The 16,531-nt window shown below is 30.3% G+C and overlaps 2 protein-coding genes across 2 annotated transcripts in view; both read right to left on the bottom strand.

Moving 5' to 3' along the window:
* The window catches only part of Regnase-1 (zinc finger CCCH-type containing protein regnase 1), a 20,819-nt gene extending 14,132 nt beyond the window's left edge, over window positions 1-6,687 (bottom strand). The window contains exon 1 of the mRNA XM_018548173.1: window positions 6,635-6,687. Within this exon, the coding sequence (XP_018403675.1) occupies window positions 6,635-6,652 (18 nt within the window). The 5' untranslated portion in view covers window positions 6,653-6,687. The remainder of the gene's footprint in view (window positions 1-6,634) is intronic.
* Window positions 6,688-10,102: 3,415 nt separating this feature from the next.
* LOC108780432 (fatty-acid amide hydrolase 2) lies at window positions 10,103-15,416 on the bottom strand. The gene is made up of 9 exons (XM_018548137.1): window positions 15,370-15,416; window positions 14,366-14,574; window positions 13,655-13,881; window positions 13,136-13,465; window positions 12,479-12,771; window positions 12,201-12,296; window positions 11,608-11,766; window positions 11,013-11,195; window positions 10,103-10,498 (listed from the first exon to the last, which is right to left on the bottom strand). The coding sequence occupies exons 1-9, from the start codon at window positions 15,388-15,390 to the stop codon at window positions 10,409-10,411; spliced, it is 1,608 nt and encodes a 535-aa protein (XP_018403639.1). The 5' UTR covers window positions 15,391-15,416; the 3' UTR covers window positions 10,103-10,408.
* Window positions 15,417-16,531: the final 1,115 nt, after the last annotated feature.

A 16,531-nucleotide genomic window follows, 5' to 3' on the forward strand; every position in this document is an offset into this window, starting at 1 on the left:
GCTCAGAACTATTCCACCTCGAAATTCGATAAAAAGTTAGCACTCCATTTTTAAAAAATGTAAAAAAAATGTTTATTGAGCGGAACTCTTGTTATTAACTATAGGGAACTCTTCGTCTCGTCAAAAGGAAGTGGGAACTCTAATCAGAACTCCTGAATATTATAGTTGGGGTGCTAACTTAATATACCCATGTGTGTGTGTGAGATGGCAGTTCGCGGTACTTTGTTATCTAGTGACTTTACCCGAAACTAGTTTAACGTAATGTTAAAGGTTCTTTTGTGTTTTATTCTTACAGAGCCTTATTATTATTTATTATTATTATTAAGACTCAAAAACTAAAAAATCCAACATGTTGAGAGTTAGAGAAATCTATTAACATATATTAAAAAGATAGGTACATAGCTATTGTTTTGATGGGATTTCGTAATGCAGGAAGATTAAAGAATCTTCATGTACTTATATGTATATATATATTATATGTGTTTGTATAAATATGTTTATTATCTTATTTGGCTTTTTATATAATTCTTCTGTTATTGAATATCCAAAAAAATTGTAATTTTCATAAAAATATCAAAATTGAGCACTTACTGCAGGACTCGTTAAAAACCGAATGGACCGAATGTAATACTGCAGTGATATTTGAACGCGCATGCGTTAAAAAGTGGCTCGCTTAACAACACTGGTTCCGCGATGTCTATATATAGAAGACATGTTACAGAAAAGAACGGCAAAGAACAGAAGGAGGACGGTTCGATACCGGTACCAGAGATCATCTAACTTATTCCGATCGACTCGCGGACGAGTCGCGGTGACGCCAGTTATACGAGGTATATTCACAGAAAGCACAATATTTACATCATCCTTGTCATTTCATTTTCGTCTCCTCCTCTTGTAACCCACTATTAATTGAACTTCACTTAGTTCTTATTTGCCGCCATGATATTTCTCTCCTTCTTTCATAAAAAATTAAAGTTATATTTTCCACAAAAGAAGGACTACGCCTAATAAATTCGCGTTTAATTAAAAAAATTCCACTATTTAAAATTTCAGTAATCTTTTCATATCATTGTGATTTTTCATTAAATTGTTTAAACTTAAAAAAGAAATTTTTTGTCTAAATTAAACCTCTCTTTTAAAAACATTGACTTAATGTATTTTTGCTGTAGAACAATGAATTTGCGTTATCGTGAATTTTAAAATTTGACGCTTTGCTGCCTATTGACAATAATATAATAGCAATTTAACATCTTAAATAGAGATCTGTGAAGCTGACAGGACACCTTCAAATGCGAATTTTGACAAAATTAACGTCGCATTTGATTGTCCACATTTCTCCACAAAAAAAAATTGTTATCCATCCTTGAAAAAAGATTATAAATATGTAAAAAGTTGTAGCACCCTCCTGTGAATATTCTTTCGGATTACATACGGGATTCGGTTGTCCACCATGTGTACGCGTTTGTTCACCCATAATTTTCTTTTGTCCACCTATCGAAAAAATGTTATAAACAAATTAAAGTTTAACAATTTCACTTTTGATATCTCAGTTACATAATCCTAAAATTTATTTTAATTGGAAGAAGGAAGAATAATGTAAAATTGGAAAATAACTTTACGATAATATTTTATTTATATCAAACAAACAACATCGCTCAGATATCCCGTATCTAATTATGAAGTAAACGCACTTACGTGCGTAGTGACGAATTGTTGAACTTTAATTTGTTTTAACTTTCTTTTCAAAGGTGAATAAAAGAAAATTATGGGTGGACAATCGGTCGACAATTACGATTTTCTGCTAAACTACTCCAGCACAAAAATTGAGATTAGAATTAGAACACGTAATTAGAACATATCATATAAAGCATTTAATTCTGGTACCATTTTGATGTTTTGTAAAAGATGTTAGCTTAAAAAATCAGTTTTTTTTTTATGTAAGATTTTTTTCGTTCCTTTTGCTGATCATAAACTGATGCAAAATAAGAGTAAAATTACTGTACGAATTTTAAGTCGATAATTTTTTAACCGATCATAATTCAACAAACAAAATGTTAGAGACCAGAATGGTTGTCATCGCTGACTCGTTTTCCTTGCGGTCTGACCGCAGGAAGGAGGTCGGAACACGAACGATCGTCCGTTTAATTTCTTTCCGTGGGAAGTCGATTTCGCCTCATAGAAACTCAGCTCATACATTATGCTGGATTCACACTGCATCCGAATTTTGTCATACGACGACTCTGCAACCAATCAGAAAACAGGATTTTGTTTCGTATCGATGATACGATTTTTCTAATTGGTTGCAGAACGTCATATGACGCTCATCGGATACAGTGTGAATCGCGGATACAGTTGTATCGCGTGTCGTCGTTATGGCTGATGAAAAAACATGTGCTCTTCTTCGCCAGAATGGAACTTCGAAAAATATGTAAAAATAACATAAAAATTGTTTCGCTCATAACTTTTCAATGAGCAACAAGCAATGGAAAAGATCAATGACTTTAACCTGCTTGAGGATGAAAGTCAAAGTCAAGGTCATTCGGGGGTCATTTGGAACATGCTGTGTAAAGGTGAACATTTACCCTTTCAAGTAAAAAATTATGCAGGGTATGCTGTTTTGAATAAATTGTTATACAGAAATGAGCGGAGATCAAAGCGTTGAAAGCTGAAACTTTTTTAATGCAATTAATTTCGTTATTCTACGAAAATTTTTGACAATTCTATGATGGATTAAACAATATATGTTACATTCAATTTTTGTCTTTTCTCATAAAATCATCTATAAGTTGTATTAAATTGTTAAAAAAAATCGTTTGCAGGATATTCTAGTATTATATAGTATTATATAGTAATATACATACTTTTTTTATACTTTAATCCCATGAAAGGAAAAAATTTAAAACAATTTTTTTCTTTTTATCAAACTGCAATGTCCTCACAATTTGGATGCTCCCCTTAAGACGTCATAAGTTGTATTAGCATTTTAAATTTTCACTTAAAGTGGTTTTAAAATAAAAATGGACCATAAATATCGATTTATAAATGCCAGTCGTAAGGCGTGTTTCGAAAACGAACTATCAGCGTTATTACATCATTTTATCTTTGTTTTATGTTTAACGAACGATAAGCAAATGAAACACTGATGGCCAGTGTATGACAAATCAGCTCAGGCATTTATCGTGTCTGCAGAATGAAGATACAGTTTTTATTTCGCGTACGCAAAAATTAAAATATATATATTTTTTTAATACCTCAATTAATATGCAGGAGAAGGTGATATGGGACTATTTAAATTTTACACGATATAATGAAACAATTTATACAATATAACGAAATTAATTGCATAAAAAACTGAAAGTTTCAGTCTTTCAACAATTCTTTGTTCATTTCTGTACAATTCGCTCAAAAGTTAATAATTGTGCGACGCTTCATTTCGTTCCGCAACTTTATCGCGCAACGTGCATCTTGCATAATTTCTTACGTGAAAAATATTGTTCGAAAAAACTTATACAACCTTTTTTTATGTAAAATTTTTCGCTCTTTAATTTTTCTCTCTCTGTTATATTTTCTTCGTAAAATTTATATTTATCGAGATATTTGCGCAAAAAACCAAAATTTGAGCCTTATTATTTAATAAACAAATACAATATTTAATAAACAAATACAATATATCAACTCGATATCATCAAAATGGTTTGTACATTAAGAAATGAACAAGTAAATAAGTATCAGATTTTTAAACAAAAAACAGATTTGGTGTCTTCTTATGATTGAATTACAAATATGTACACAACATAAATAACGATCGCAAACAAATTTAAATAAGAAGTGTAGGTTATATATATTGTAAGGTTTTATTTGTTTAATTATTTTTCTTAACGGCCACTGTAAAATATTAAACTTTTTTCCCTTTTCAATCTTATGTAAAAATGAAGGTCCGTGCAAAGATTCATCCTATATATATTTTTTCCAAGGACTCGCTCAATTTTCGTCTGAAGTGACTGATGCTAATATTATTTATAATAAACCATAATAAAATAAAAGAATTTCCTCTTCACCTCGTGAATGAAAAATCCGCGAGTTTGTTAATGAAGTTCAGTATGGTTCATCGACAGTTTTACTTCGGTAAAAGTATCCGTTTGTATAGGTATAGGCTGTCGTGTTTCTGCGCTCATCCTCACCGCATACGAGGCGTGGTACGGGATTCAACCGGATTCGACACACTTCCAACCGAGCGGACTGGCGCAAACCGAGTTTCGAGTGATTAATGCGAGCCCGATTGGCGGCTGTGTCCACGGCATTGCTGTACTCTCTCGCACGATTGCGTGAAAGGCCAGAACGTCAAGTATTCCAACCCGGAAGCGCACCTTCAAGAGTGCGCGTTCACCAAATACGATTCGACCGCGATCGAACACGTTCCCTCTTCGTCTCGGACAATCAAAGCGTCCTATAATTAAATAATGTTTTCTGAACATTCTTCATTTATCTCGAGGAATTTTTTTTAGTAGAAACATAAAATATCGTCATTCACGTCGCTCAACTTTTTTATCTGTTCTATTAATCTATAGAATGTATAATAGAGTATATATAGAAAGTTGAAGTGACTTATTTTTATCTGTATCTTTTTTCAACATAAAAATAAGATTTAAAAAAAAATCTAATTTTTGCACACACTCTTTTCACAAAGAGGTGACTTGGATCCAAACATGTAAATTAATACTCTCAAACGAGATATGTAGTTGAGAGTTAATAATATTGAGGAATTAATTAATAATTGAATTAAATATTATAATTAAGTTTGTATAATACAATTATTTAATATGATTATAATAAATGTACTATACTATAGTAAATATATTTTCTTATAAATTTTGTATTTTTTATCAAATAAGGATATTATATATAATATATTAATTTATTATAGAATAGTTATAAGAAATTATTATAAATTAAATTATATTTAATTCTAATTAAATTCTTTACAATTATATTATCATTTTTCTTTCTAAACTTTGATAGAAACTCTTTCTTATCAATACTTGTATTTTTGAAAAAAATAATATGAAATTGACCAGAGGACTACTTTTAAAAAGATTAATTGGAAATCATTTTGAGTAAACACCTTCAATACTATTAAGTATATATGTATAATACAGAGATTAATTTATTTAAAATTAAAATAATAAACAATAAAAAGGCTATCAGCTACACTGGATGGTTTTTGCTTAATTTAATTTTAATCTGTTTATGTTTTACACAAAATATATTACCGTGTGATTCCAAATAATCTCAAAACATTGGCTCCATCATTATTGTCGTATGCACATTACCCACGTAATATTACAATAACATTATTTTCCCATTGCAATATTATAATGAAATCTAGCAGAAATATCGTTGAAATATAATTGACACATATATTTCAGAAATATCAATTTAATAATATGTAATATATTTACGATATTTATAAAACGTTTATATTTATGTAACATTTATTGGGAAAACTTAAATCATTTTAAAGGATTTTTTTTAATTTATTGAATTGGTATTTTTAGTGTGTGTTGTTATTTAAAAAAAATGAATCCATATGATATTATACCTAATTGTACGAGGAATGGTGTAACTTCCAGAAAAAAAAAAAATTAAAAGTTTGCCTGTCAGCCACTTCTCGTCACCTGATTTATCAGCAATTGCGGGTGATCAATTAGCGATCGAGTGAATCTATTCAATGTAAACCGGATGACAGCTAATTACGAGAATAATTATAGTCACGTTTAACGTCTGTCCGATTACGGCATCTAACATCACGCCACGAGAACGGCGATAACGCTTGTGCGTCCGTGTCGAAATTCGATGTTGTATCCGTGGTAGAGTAGATTCTGTTTTGTGTACAGCAGAGAAAAGATTAACAAGCGTTGCAAAGCGGACGAAATTATAATACTTCTGTATCATATTTTTCATCTTTACGATCAATGTATCTTTTGTATCGATAAATTTTTATCAATAATTAACTATATGTACAATACACTACTACACAGTAAAAAAGGAGGACTTTTACCAAGATCTGATCCGGGACATTTGCAATTTTCGAAAATGCGGCGCGATTTCAAGTATTCTATGCACTGAGAAAAAAAAATTTTAATTTCAAAGAAATATTTCTTTGCTCGTGCATTAAAAATAATTATTTCTTTTAAACTTAAGATATTTCTTTTTACCTTGAAAAAGTACGATTTTTTTTTTAAGTAAAAAAGTCAAAGATATTTTCAATGAATCAAAGAAATAACTTTTTTAAATAATTAAGACATTTTTTTCAGTAAATAATAAAAATTATAATCGTAGAGTGTTTCAAGTATAGCGATAATGTTTGTAAGTGATATCAAGCAACAAGTGCTAAGGAGCTGAATAAAGTTCTCGTTAACACGTAGTTCCAGAAACAGTAACAGCTTTTTATACGTAGAAACTTTTTCTTTAAAAGAAAAGCCTCGAACGATTTCGAAAAGTCGAAACATTTGAATATTAACATTCCATGCTTCGACGATTTAGACGATCCCGACACGTTTTGCCGAGAAACGTGAAAGTCTCGCAACGATTCGCGATCATGAATAATACAGTGAGATTCGAGTTCGAGTTTTACCTTTCCAGCAACCGTCATTTTGTCTGTGGATTGCGGAGCATAGATCCTTCTCACGTAACAAGAATCGCGCTCGAACGGGAGCGGCTTGCACTTTTCAATAGCCGGTCGGACGACGGCGACACATTTCCCGACAGATCACTGTACCCGCACCAATGGATCGACCGCTAGATCACGTATCACTGGGTTCCTGGAAATATCCTGCGCTACGTATATATCTTCCGATCACGTTGCGCTGAACGAAGAAGCGCAACTGCGCGTAGACGCGAGTCCACTACGAGCACGGCAAGTCACGAGACTCATCAGGTCGCTACAACGGCCAACGGGTGAATCCGGAGTATCCGGACCATCCGGTGAATGGAGTCGCGCGCGGTGAGACCATCACCGCCACTGCCATTCCAGGGGCGGATCTAGAGATTTGTCAAAGATGGAAGGTGTCGCACTCTGAACCGTATAACTGTTCGTAAATATAAGAGAATATTCAATGAATTAATGAAAATTGGTTCAATGAACTCATAATGATTTAGAGTATAAAACTACTACTAGAATTTATTGCAAAAAGAAATATGTAATTATATATATTAATGGGAATGCAGTTATTGTATTAATAATTAAATTAATTGGACATTAAGTTGGGCATTGATTAACGATTATTCGTTGGACTAAAACTTTTTTTTAGTGCATTGACGTGCTGCAAGGGAAATTTTTTTAATATGTCAAATATAAAATATAAAATATTTAAATTACTACTGCCATCATTACGTTGAAAATATATATATGTATAATCCTAGGCTTGAAACGTTTTATTTAAATTATATAAACAAAAGAATACAATAAGTATAATGTTTTAAAAGTAAAATATCTAATTTACACTTTTTCTTTGTGGCAAACCTTCTACGTTTTGGAATATAAATATGAATTTATATTTCTTAAAATTAGAAGTTTTTTTTTAAATAAACAATATTTTTGAAATATCAAAATTATGATTAACCATTTCTAAAATATTACATGTATATATATATAGTATTTTGTAATAAATATTTTTAAAAAAAGGAACCAATTAAGAGAGAGGGACCATGGCTCCCTCTTGGATCCGCCAGTGGCTATTGCTGTGCATTGCTGCGTATTAAGGAACGAGGTGGCGCTGATCGTTCTTCCTTCCCCACGCTTCTTGACCCGTAATAGAACTTCGCTCGACCATTTCTCCGGTTTCTCGTAATTGTCGCAGCAGCCACGTGATTTCCACCTGTCAGGAGCGTGCGTGGAAAGGGAGACAACACTTTCGAAATTTTATATCAATTTAACCAACACCTCGGAATTTGTCAATTTAAGAGAATGCTGGAGCGATGGCCAAACTTGATCGATGTCGATAAAATAGATTTTTAAATCATAAAATATTACATACATCAAGAAAACCATTACATATACATTATACATAAAATATTATGTATATTAAGTAAACCATTAAATAAAACGTTACGTATGAATATTAATTTCTTGCTCTGTTATATTCTATACAGGATGTCCTACACGTAACTGCAATGTGATCACGATTTTTCCGATGATCTGACAAAAATTATTTTGAATAAAAGTTAGTCAATTTTCAATTGGCTACAAATTGCAATTTAAAAAATGTTCAAAATGCTATTTTTTAGGAAAAAAAAGTCAAGGTCTAATTTTTTTTAATGGTACTACATATTTTTTACTTTATAATATTGTAAGATGTCAAAACGAGTTCAATGACCTCTGTTATACTATCAGACATGTGTGGGATTATAATGAACAGAAACGTTATCTTATTTTTTATAATTTTCTTTAGATACGTTTTTTATTCTTGAAAAAAATGTTCTTGTAATTATTCGAATTATATGATCGCGATTTCGAATTTTCTGTTACATTCGTCTGATTCTTATATCGATATTCTATAAGTGTACAGAAATAATTGAAAATTAATAAATTATTCGTTTAATTGAACTTATATTCTATACATTCTATTATATTTATATTCCATTTGGAACTTTCCATTTGTCATTTTTGATTCTCAATCATGCTCGAATGTGATAATTAATTAGAATTCAATACTTCTTGCACGATTTCTATTATATATTAATAATTTATTTCGTCATCTTCATTGCCCTTCTCCCCTCTTTCATCATCGTTTCAAAGTATCTGTCATTGCCTTTTCTGTAAATTGTGAACACCTGCATTTTATGAATATTTATATGCACAGTGTATATTATTATATATTCTCGTTATAAAAATGCTTCTTTAGGATAAAGAAACTTTTGTGACGAAAAAGAGCAAGAAAAGAGGATCAGGTCTATGACCGTTCACCGTAAAACAGGACAGGTGGAAACTCTGGCACCTGGATGGCGTGTCCGCAGTAGTTGTTTGATTTTACGAGAGATGGCGTTGCAATATGTTAGATAAGGATAGATAAATGCGTTTGAGTGAGACACAATGATATATAACACAAGAAATAAATGTAAGATGTTATCTATTATCGAATTTGAATTTTGAAGACTATTATTGAATTTTACATTAAAAAGACTGTACTATTGACTTCGATCAAGTTCGGCCGCAAAATACAAAAATTATTTATTATGTTATGGTAAAGATTAAATTGTTTATCACATATACTTGCAAAACGAGAAATAAATTATCTATGCGTAATATTTTTACAAGGTGTTCTAAAAACAGCCAGTTTATATGCAGAACATTTAATAAAATGTATTATTATTTGTATGATTGTGATACGAAATTCTACATTTTTTGTAAGACTACATTTTTGTTATCGCATTTAAATGAAATATACAAATAACAGAGCTTAATACGAGTATATAAACATAATTTCTATAAATATTTTTAAAAACAATTTATAACGATCGTTGGAAAATATCACAATATGTGAAATTTATGTATCTTTTTAACAATAAGATTTTATTAATGTCTTTCTATTATTCTAATTATAAGGAATTTTAGGCGCTATAGACATGGTGGTGACGCAGAAAGGATAAAGGAATAGATAATGCTGACGTAGTTTGCAAGAATTAGCACCGATTACATAACAAGCAGTTACATAACGAAATCATGTAATTAAGACAAGTAAATCACGTGACAAAATGTTTCAATATGTGATTATTTTAAAAATCACGTAATTTGAAAAAGTACATAGTATTAGAAACAATGCGCGAGTTTTTTTAATTCGTCGATTGATCAGTCGCAAACGTAATTTTGTTCCATAAAAGCTACATTTGCAATGAATTAAAAAACTCATCCAATTCATTCATCATGTGATTTTATAGTTACCGAATTTTAAAGAATTGAATGATAGAAATGGAAGAAAAAATAACGTATCATCGTGTAACTCCAAATTACATATTAAAAAAAAATTATATATATCTGATTTGGAACAATTGTTACGTGATTTATTTGTCTTAATTACATGATTTTGTTATATAATTTTGTGATGTGATTTTTTTCATATAAACTTATTGAAATTTTCTTTTGATTTCTGAAATTGAAATTATGGTTGGATTCTAGTTCGCGTCTCAGTATTTACATTTCGCAGCTGTAACAGATTTTTTAACTTCAATAGTCGTCAACTTTTTAATGCTTAATATCTCGGTCCTTGAGACAAAACGCTTATTTCTGTCAAATTCTTTCGTTTCCTGCATAAATGCATCGAGTAAGCTTAATTTTATGGATTTTTGAAATATTATAACTAAACTGTATAATTACATTTGACGCCAGTAAACAGCTTAATTATTATGTTTCTCATGATGGAGGAACCCAACCACCGAATGCTGTTTCAAGTTCTTTAGCCACCGCAAAGCATAGATGATCGTTGAATGGAGCTGCAACCACCTTTAAAGAAATTATAATTTTTAAGAATTTTTAATTTTTATAACTTGTACTAAATATATCAAATTTTAATTATTTATTGAGGAAGGAATCCCGAACGAGTGAGGGCTTCATTTTATATAATAATTTATATATTGTTAATTTCTTTTCCTTTATTAGTTTATATTCTTGATATATATATATATATATATATGGTCAGACAATAAAATTTAATTTAATAATTATAGTAATAAATAATTATATAGTAGGGTTTTGGTAAAATAACATCTTCTACTAGTTGAAAGAATAAATTGTGCTCTCTCTCTCTCTCTCTCTCTCTCTCTCTCTCTCTCTCTCTCTCTCTCTCACAGTAATATGTAAAAATGATTTATAATATAAACTGTACAATTTTTTAACGTTTCTATAAATATTAGATATATTTAAAAAATAATATATAAACTGTAAATATTAAAAATATATAAAAAATATGGAATTTAAATGTGCATTTGTAAAAATTCATAATATGTAAAAATTTTACCTGAATACCGACTGGCAAGCCCTGTTCATCCAAACCCAATGGCACTTGGCACGTTGGGAATCTCAAAACATTAAACAGACACCAGTATCCGAAGTTGAAGGGTCTTAAAAATGCGGAATAATGATAGCTAGCAGGAAACGGTGCCGAAGGATAAAACAATACTCCATTATCACTCAATTTCTCCTATGGAATGATTTTCACAATAAACACATAATGATAAATATAGGAATTTACATAACAATTCATCATTTTTTTTTAATTTTTCAACTATTTTTACCTGAACAGTTCTTTTGCATACCGTTGCAATTGCTCACTGTCAATCACAGTAAAAGTTTTTAATTTTTTTTAACTCCGTGATTGGCTGATGTCCAATTGAACGTATGCAATCAAGATACACTTTTTTTTTTCTATACCTGATATACAGACTATCCCATTTTTCGAAAACTAGATACGAAAAAATATTTCAAATAGAAGTTGTATGATTCGCAGGAAAACATTTTGTTTAAAACATTCTTCCGAATTTACTATAGTTTTCGACAAATTTTATTTGAAATGAGACATCCTGTATACCTAATTTCTCTTTAATAATAATTACCGCTAAAAATTGTTTCGCTTTTGCAATAACATTTTTTGCCCATTCAGCGTCCTCCCGCGGAAGAAAATCTTCGTCCATTAATTTCATAATAGCAGCCAACGTTATCTGTGAGTTTCCAGTGAGTAAATTGTAAATTTCTCCACTCGCACTAGAGACATACTACAAAATAAATATGTTTTTTTAAATTAAGAGTCGAGGTATATGATATGGTGTGTGTGTATTCTAATAAATAAAATATAAAAATAGACGGATACGCACGCAATGATAATCTTACAAGAGCTGCGTTCGGCAATGCAAATCTGAGGCGTTGGAGTGCTCTTTTTCTATAGTGCACGTGACATATGCTATAATATAAGAGAACTCCGACGCCTCAGATTTGCTATTATCGAACGCAGCTAAAGAACTTATGTAATACCCGTCCATTTTTTTGTAATTTTTACCAATAAAGAGCGATCTTTTTCTATGCAATGTGTCTTTCATTTTGACGTGTTCGTAGTGTTGCGAACGGCCTCGTGTGCAGTGAAATCGCGATTCGCCTGTCGCAAGTATAACAATATATATTACAAAGTTTTAAAATAAAATGTAATTCTCACTTTTCGATTCGTTATGTTCAGCTTGAAATTAATATCCTCGCAACTCATACAATATCTCCACAGTTTGAAACTATATTCAGAACCTGGTATTTTTATCTGTAATATACACGAAATAGTAATTTTCTACGTGTATAAATTTCAAAATATTAAAACAAATCAACTTTCATAAAAAAGAGAAAAGAGAAAAAAGAAGGAATTTTAAAACAATGAAGAGAAAAAAGTAAAAAAATATATAATGAACTTTTTACTACTTTATAGAATAAAGAATGAGATTTTACCTTTGTTGCAGAACCAGTTAGTTCTTTAAAATGTTGCACTGCTTTCATTAATGTAGCTCGCATGGTATTATTTATTTTGCTTGCTCTCAAATCACCAGAGCTTCGTTGGTAGAATACTTTTAAATTCTTTACATTGACCGACTCATCTAGCTTTAATTTAGTCACATTAGGACCGACTAGTATCTTCAAAAAGGGTGTCAGATCTTCAGCCTTTCTACAGAGCGGTCCAACTGTACACATAGTGTCTGGATATTCTTTTTCGCGCAATCCGACTCCAGCCATTGGAGTCAATCCTAAAAACATTAATAATCACATTATCATTATCATTATCATTATCATTGTCATCATTATTAAAATGAGATGAGGACGTTAACTTTATACTAATAAATGTGATTAAAATTGCATTAATAATGCAATTTTAAACATGCTGATATAAATATGAAATAAAATTTTGAACTTATCATTTTAATTTAATTACAGTAGATTCGTTTGGAGGTACTAATGCATACTAGTGTATTAAAGCCATTGTATGCTAATTCAATCGGTATAAAAATAAAATGTAAATATTTCGGATTATAAAATCAAATTGATTTAACAGCATACCAAAGAAAGAATTTTTGCATTAACCTAATAGTAAATATAATTAATAACATTGACCTTCACTAGGTTTATGGCCGAATAAACCATTAAAGAACGCAGGCATTCTTGTAGAGCCTCCTATATCACTAGTAACGGAAAATGGAGCACCACTCGCTGATACGATGGCCGCATCTCCTCCGCTACTGCCTCCGACAGTCCTAGTGGTATTATAAGGATTATTTGTCTGTCCATAAACGTTATTTCTTGATTCAGTCCACAAAAGAAGCTCAGGAATATTGGTTGTAGCAATTAGAATCCCGCCGGCTTCTTTGAAGTAACGAATTGTTGTGGCATCTTCTTCTGCTCGATGATTACGACGACTAAGTAGACCAATAGAATGAATTAAACCTGATAAATAAAATTTTCTTATTATTTTTAGATACTTATGAAACTACGGAAATTTAAAATTTAATAGAGTTTTAATTAAGACTTATAAACTGAATAATTTTTTGAAAGTACAATTTTAAACTAAAAATTCTAAATATATTTTCACATTGTTTATGTCTAGAGACACGATAGTGTTTCACGCCATGTTACCTTTAACACGATTGCTTTCCTTTGTGGTAAAAGGTACTCCCAAGAATGGCTGCGTTATTCTTATTTTCTCCAAATCCACACCTTTTTCTATCATGGTATCCACTGCTTTTGCCTCTTCAATTGCATCTGAGTATCTACATTCCACGATTGCATTTATCAAATCATTTACTTCCTTGCATCTTTCAATATAAGCTTTCACAATCTCTTCTGATGTAACCTTTTTCGTTCTAGAACACAGAATGTATAAATGTAAGCACACATTCTTTTTATTCAATATGCATTTAACTGCCATTAAATGTTTTATTAAAAAGTAAAAACAGTAAAATCATAAAAAAAGATAAATTAATAAATTTTATAAATTAATTAAATTAAGTACCATATTCTGTAATTTTTAACAAAATTATCATCAAATAATAATCATAAATAATTTTATTACTTCTAGAAATAACACAACTGTTACTTATACATTAACAATAAAATAATAATAAAATTGTCACAAATTCAACAATACAATTCCAGATGTAAAGTTTATGACAATTTTGTCATTCTTTTTTTGTTTTTATAAAAAAAGAAAAATTCTTAATTAATGACAATTACTTAATAATAAATAGCTTTAGAATAAGGATTATAGAACCTAAATATACATAAATAACATAGCAATAAATATATGCTTTAACGAGAATTTGAGTAAAGAATTAATAACTGTCCTACCTAATCTTTTCTGCTAAAGAAACAGCACTTTCTAATAATATCTTATTCTTCACTGGTGGTACCTTCTTTGCTTTCTTATCATAGTACATGCCAAAAGCAAAGTCTATGATATTATCAAAGAGAAAATGCAGGTGTACAACCATACATCGAAAAAAATTCCAGCACCACTTTTTTACAAGTGACAATATACTGTGGCATTGTGGAGAATTCTATACATATATAAAGCATAGTATATTAACATTAAATTCTATTTTTTTAATATTTATATAACATTGAAATATATAAAGTTGTTTGGTAATTATTTAGAATATCCTTTCTCCCTAAAATCTTAATAAAAACATATTCATTTGACACGTATATTTACTCAAAATGAAAGAATCTCTGGAAAAAAAAATACGGCGGTCAGCCTTATAAATCAAATTATTAAGAGTTAAAGTTCAAGACTAGAGGTTAAATATCAGCTGTTATCCCAATTCTATACATCTATTTATACATTCTGCTTCCTAGATATACAAAATATTCTTAGGATACTTGATTATTGCTTTCGAGTGAGAAATGAGTGGAAGTAGGGACATCTTGAGTATACCTTTTCAGAATATTCTTAAAATATTCTCAGAATATCATGTGCTATCTAAGTTTAATTATACAAATTATCTGCTTTAAAAATACAAATTTACTGTTTGAAAATAATTCACTGCTTTAAACACACAAAAATTTTCTGCAGGGAATTTGTGTAATTCAAACAGCGAATTTGCGTAATTAAAACAGTAAATTTATGTTTGTAGCAGAAACTTTGCATAATTAGAACAAATACGATTAAATGATAGATATCTTAACCTCCAAAACCTTAAACTTCATCATTTAATGACTCGAAGCTGTCCACCGTGTTTTTCTGCCAGACATTCTTTTGTTTTGAGTGGATACACATCGATGAGTACATTTTCATTAATCTTTTAGGGGGAAAAGGTATTCTAAATAATTACCTTTTATGTGTGTGAACTTACCTTATTTATGGAAGTGCACATAGTTTTGCGAAATCAGTGAAAAATATTAACAAAATCTATTTAAAATCATAAAATTGATCGAACACGTTAAAATCTCAAAATACATATAACACTTTCAAAATATATATACAGCTTATAATACAGATTTTTTAAAAATATCCATGTATATAATGTTCCTTTCAGAGAATCAAATTTCTTTAGAACCTTTTTAGAATAAGAAAACCTTTTTTTAGAATGAGAAAACCTTATTTTCTTTTCAAGTAAGAAAACTTGCCCTGAACAACACGCACATCGTCAAAATTACTGCGATTTATTCAAACTTGTTTAATCATTAAAAATCATCAAGAATTGCTGAGTAAGGACTGGTAGTAAGGTGTAAAGGTACAATTTCATGTACTGCTAAGCTAAAATAATGCTGAATTCACACTGGATCCAGTGACTGGACGCAGCAAGCGTCAAACAGCGGAGCAGCGACCAATCAGCGTGGCCGATATTTTTTATGTCACTGTAAATATGACCACGTTGATATGGATTAAAATCTTGCCACCGTATTGGCTGCGGTGTTGATTGACAGTATCGGAGCCAATTGGAGCCAATCCAATGGTAAGAATCTGATCCAGCTAGCAATCCAGCAGGAAAACAAGCATCGTGTGCCGCTGGCTTTAATCGTTTTTAGAATTCCTTAATTCGCAAATAACTCAAGGATAATATAAAAAACTACGAGCTGAAAAATTTTCTTTAGACCAACAGTCTAAAGAAAATTTTTCATCTTTTTCAGCTCGTAGTTTTTTATATTATCAAACTTACAAAAGAGCTCAGAGAATATAGTAACCTTTCAAAAGTAGAAATTTCAAGCTTTAAACCCCCTCTTTAAATTTAAATTTCGTTTAGTTTTTATGAAGATGTATATGTATACAATTTTAAGCTAGCAAATTGAAATAAATTTTCTGAACAATCTAATATTATATATTACCTTATTATTATATTATTTCTTTATAAAATTTGCACGAATATTATTAAGCACTAAGACTCGCTTCGACCGTAAAAAGCTTTTCTCATTTTTACTGTGCTTGAAATATTTTACAAGTTGGAGAGGGAGAGAAAGAGCGAGAGAGAGAGAGAGAGAGAGAGAGAGAGAGAGAGAGAGAGAGAGAGAGAGAGA

Source organism: Cyphomyrmex costatus, unplaced genomic scaffold, assembly GCF_001594065.2.
Source record: "Cyphomyrmex costatus isolate MS0001 unplaced genomic scaffold, Ccosl1.0 scaffold70, whole genome shotgun sequence".
NCBI lineage: Eukaryota > Metazoa > Arthropoda > Insecta > Hymenoptera > Formicidae > Cyphomyrmex > Cyphomyrmex costatus.

Coding starts and splice junctions, on each gene's coding strand:
- LOC108780432 (XM_018548137.1), bottom strand. CDS start 15,390: ATGTGCACTTCCATAAATAAG. Junction 14,575..15,369: donor TGTGCACTTCCATAAATAAG/GTAAGTTCACAC, acceptor ATATATGTATAG/AATTCTCCACAATGCCACAG. Junction 11,196..11,607: donor AAGCGAAACAATTTTTAGCG/GTAATTATTATT, acceptor ATCATTCCATAG/GAGAAATTGAGTGATAATGG.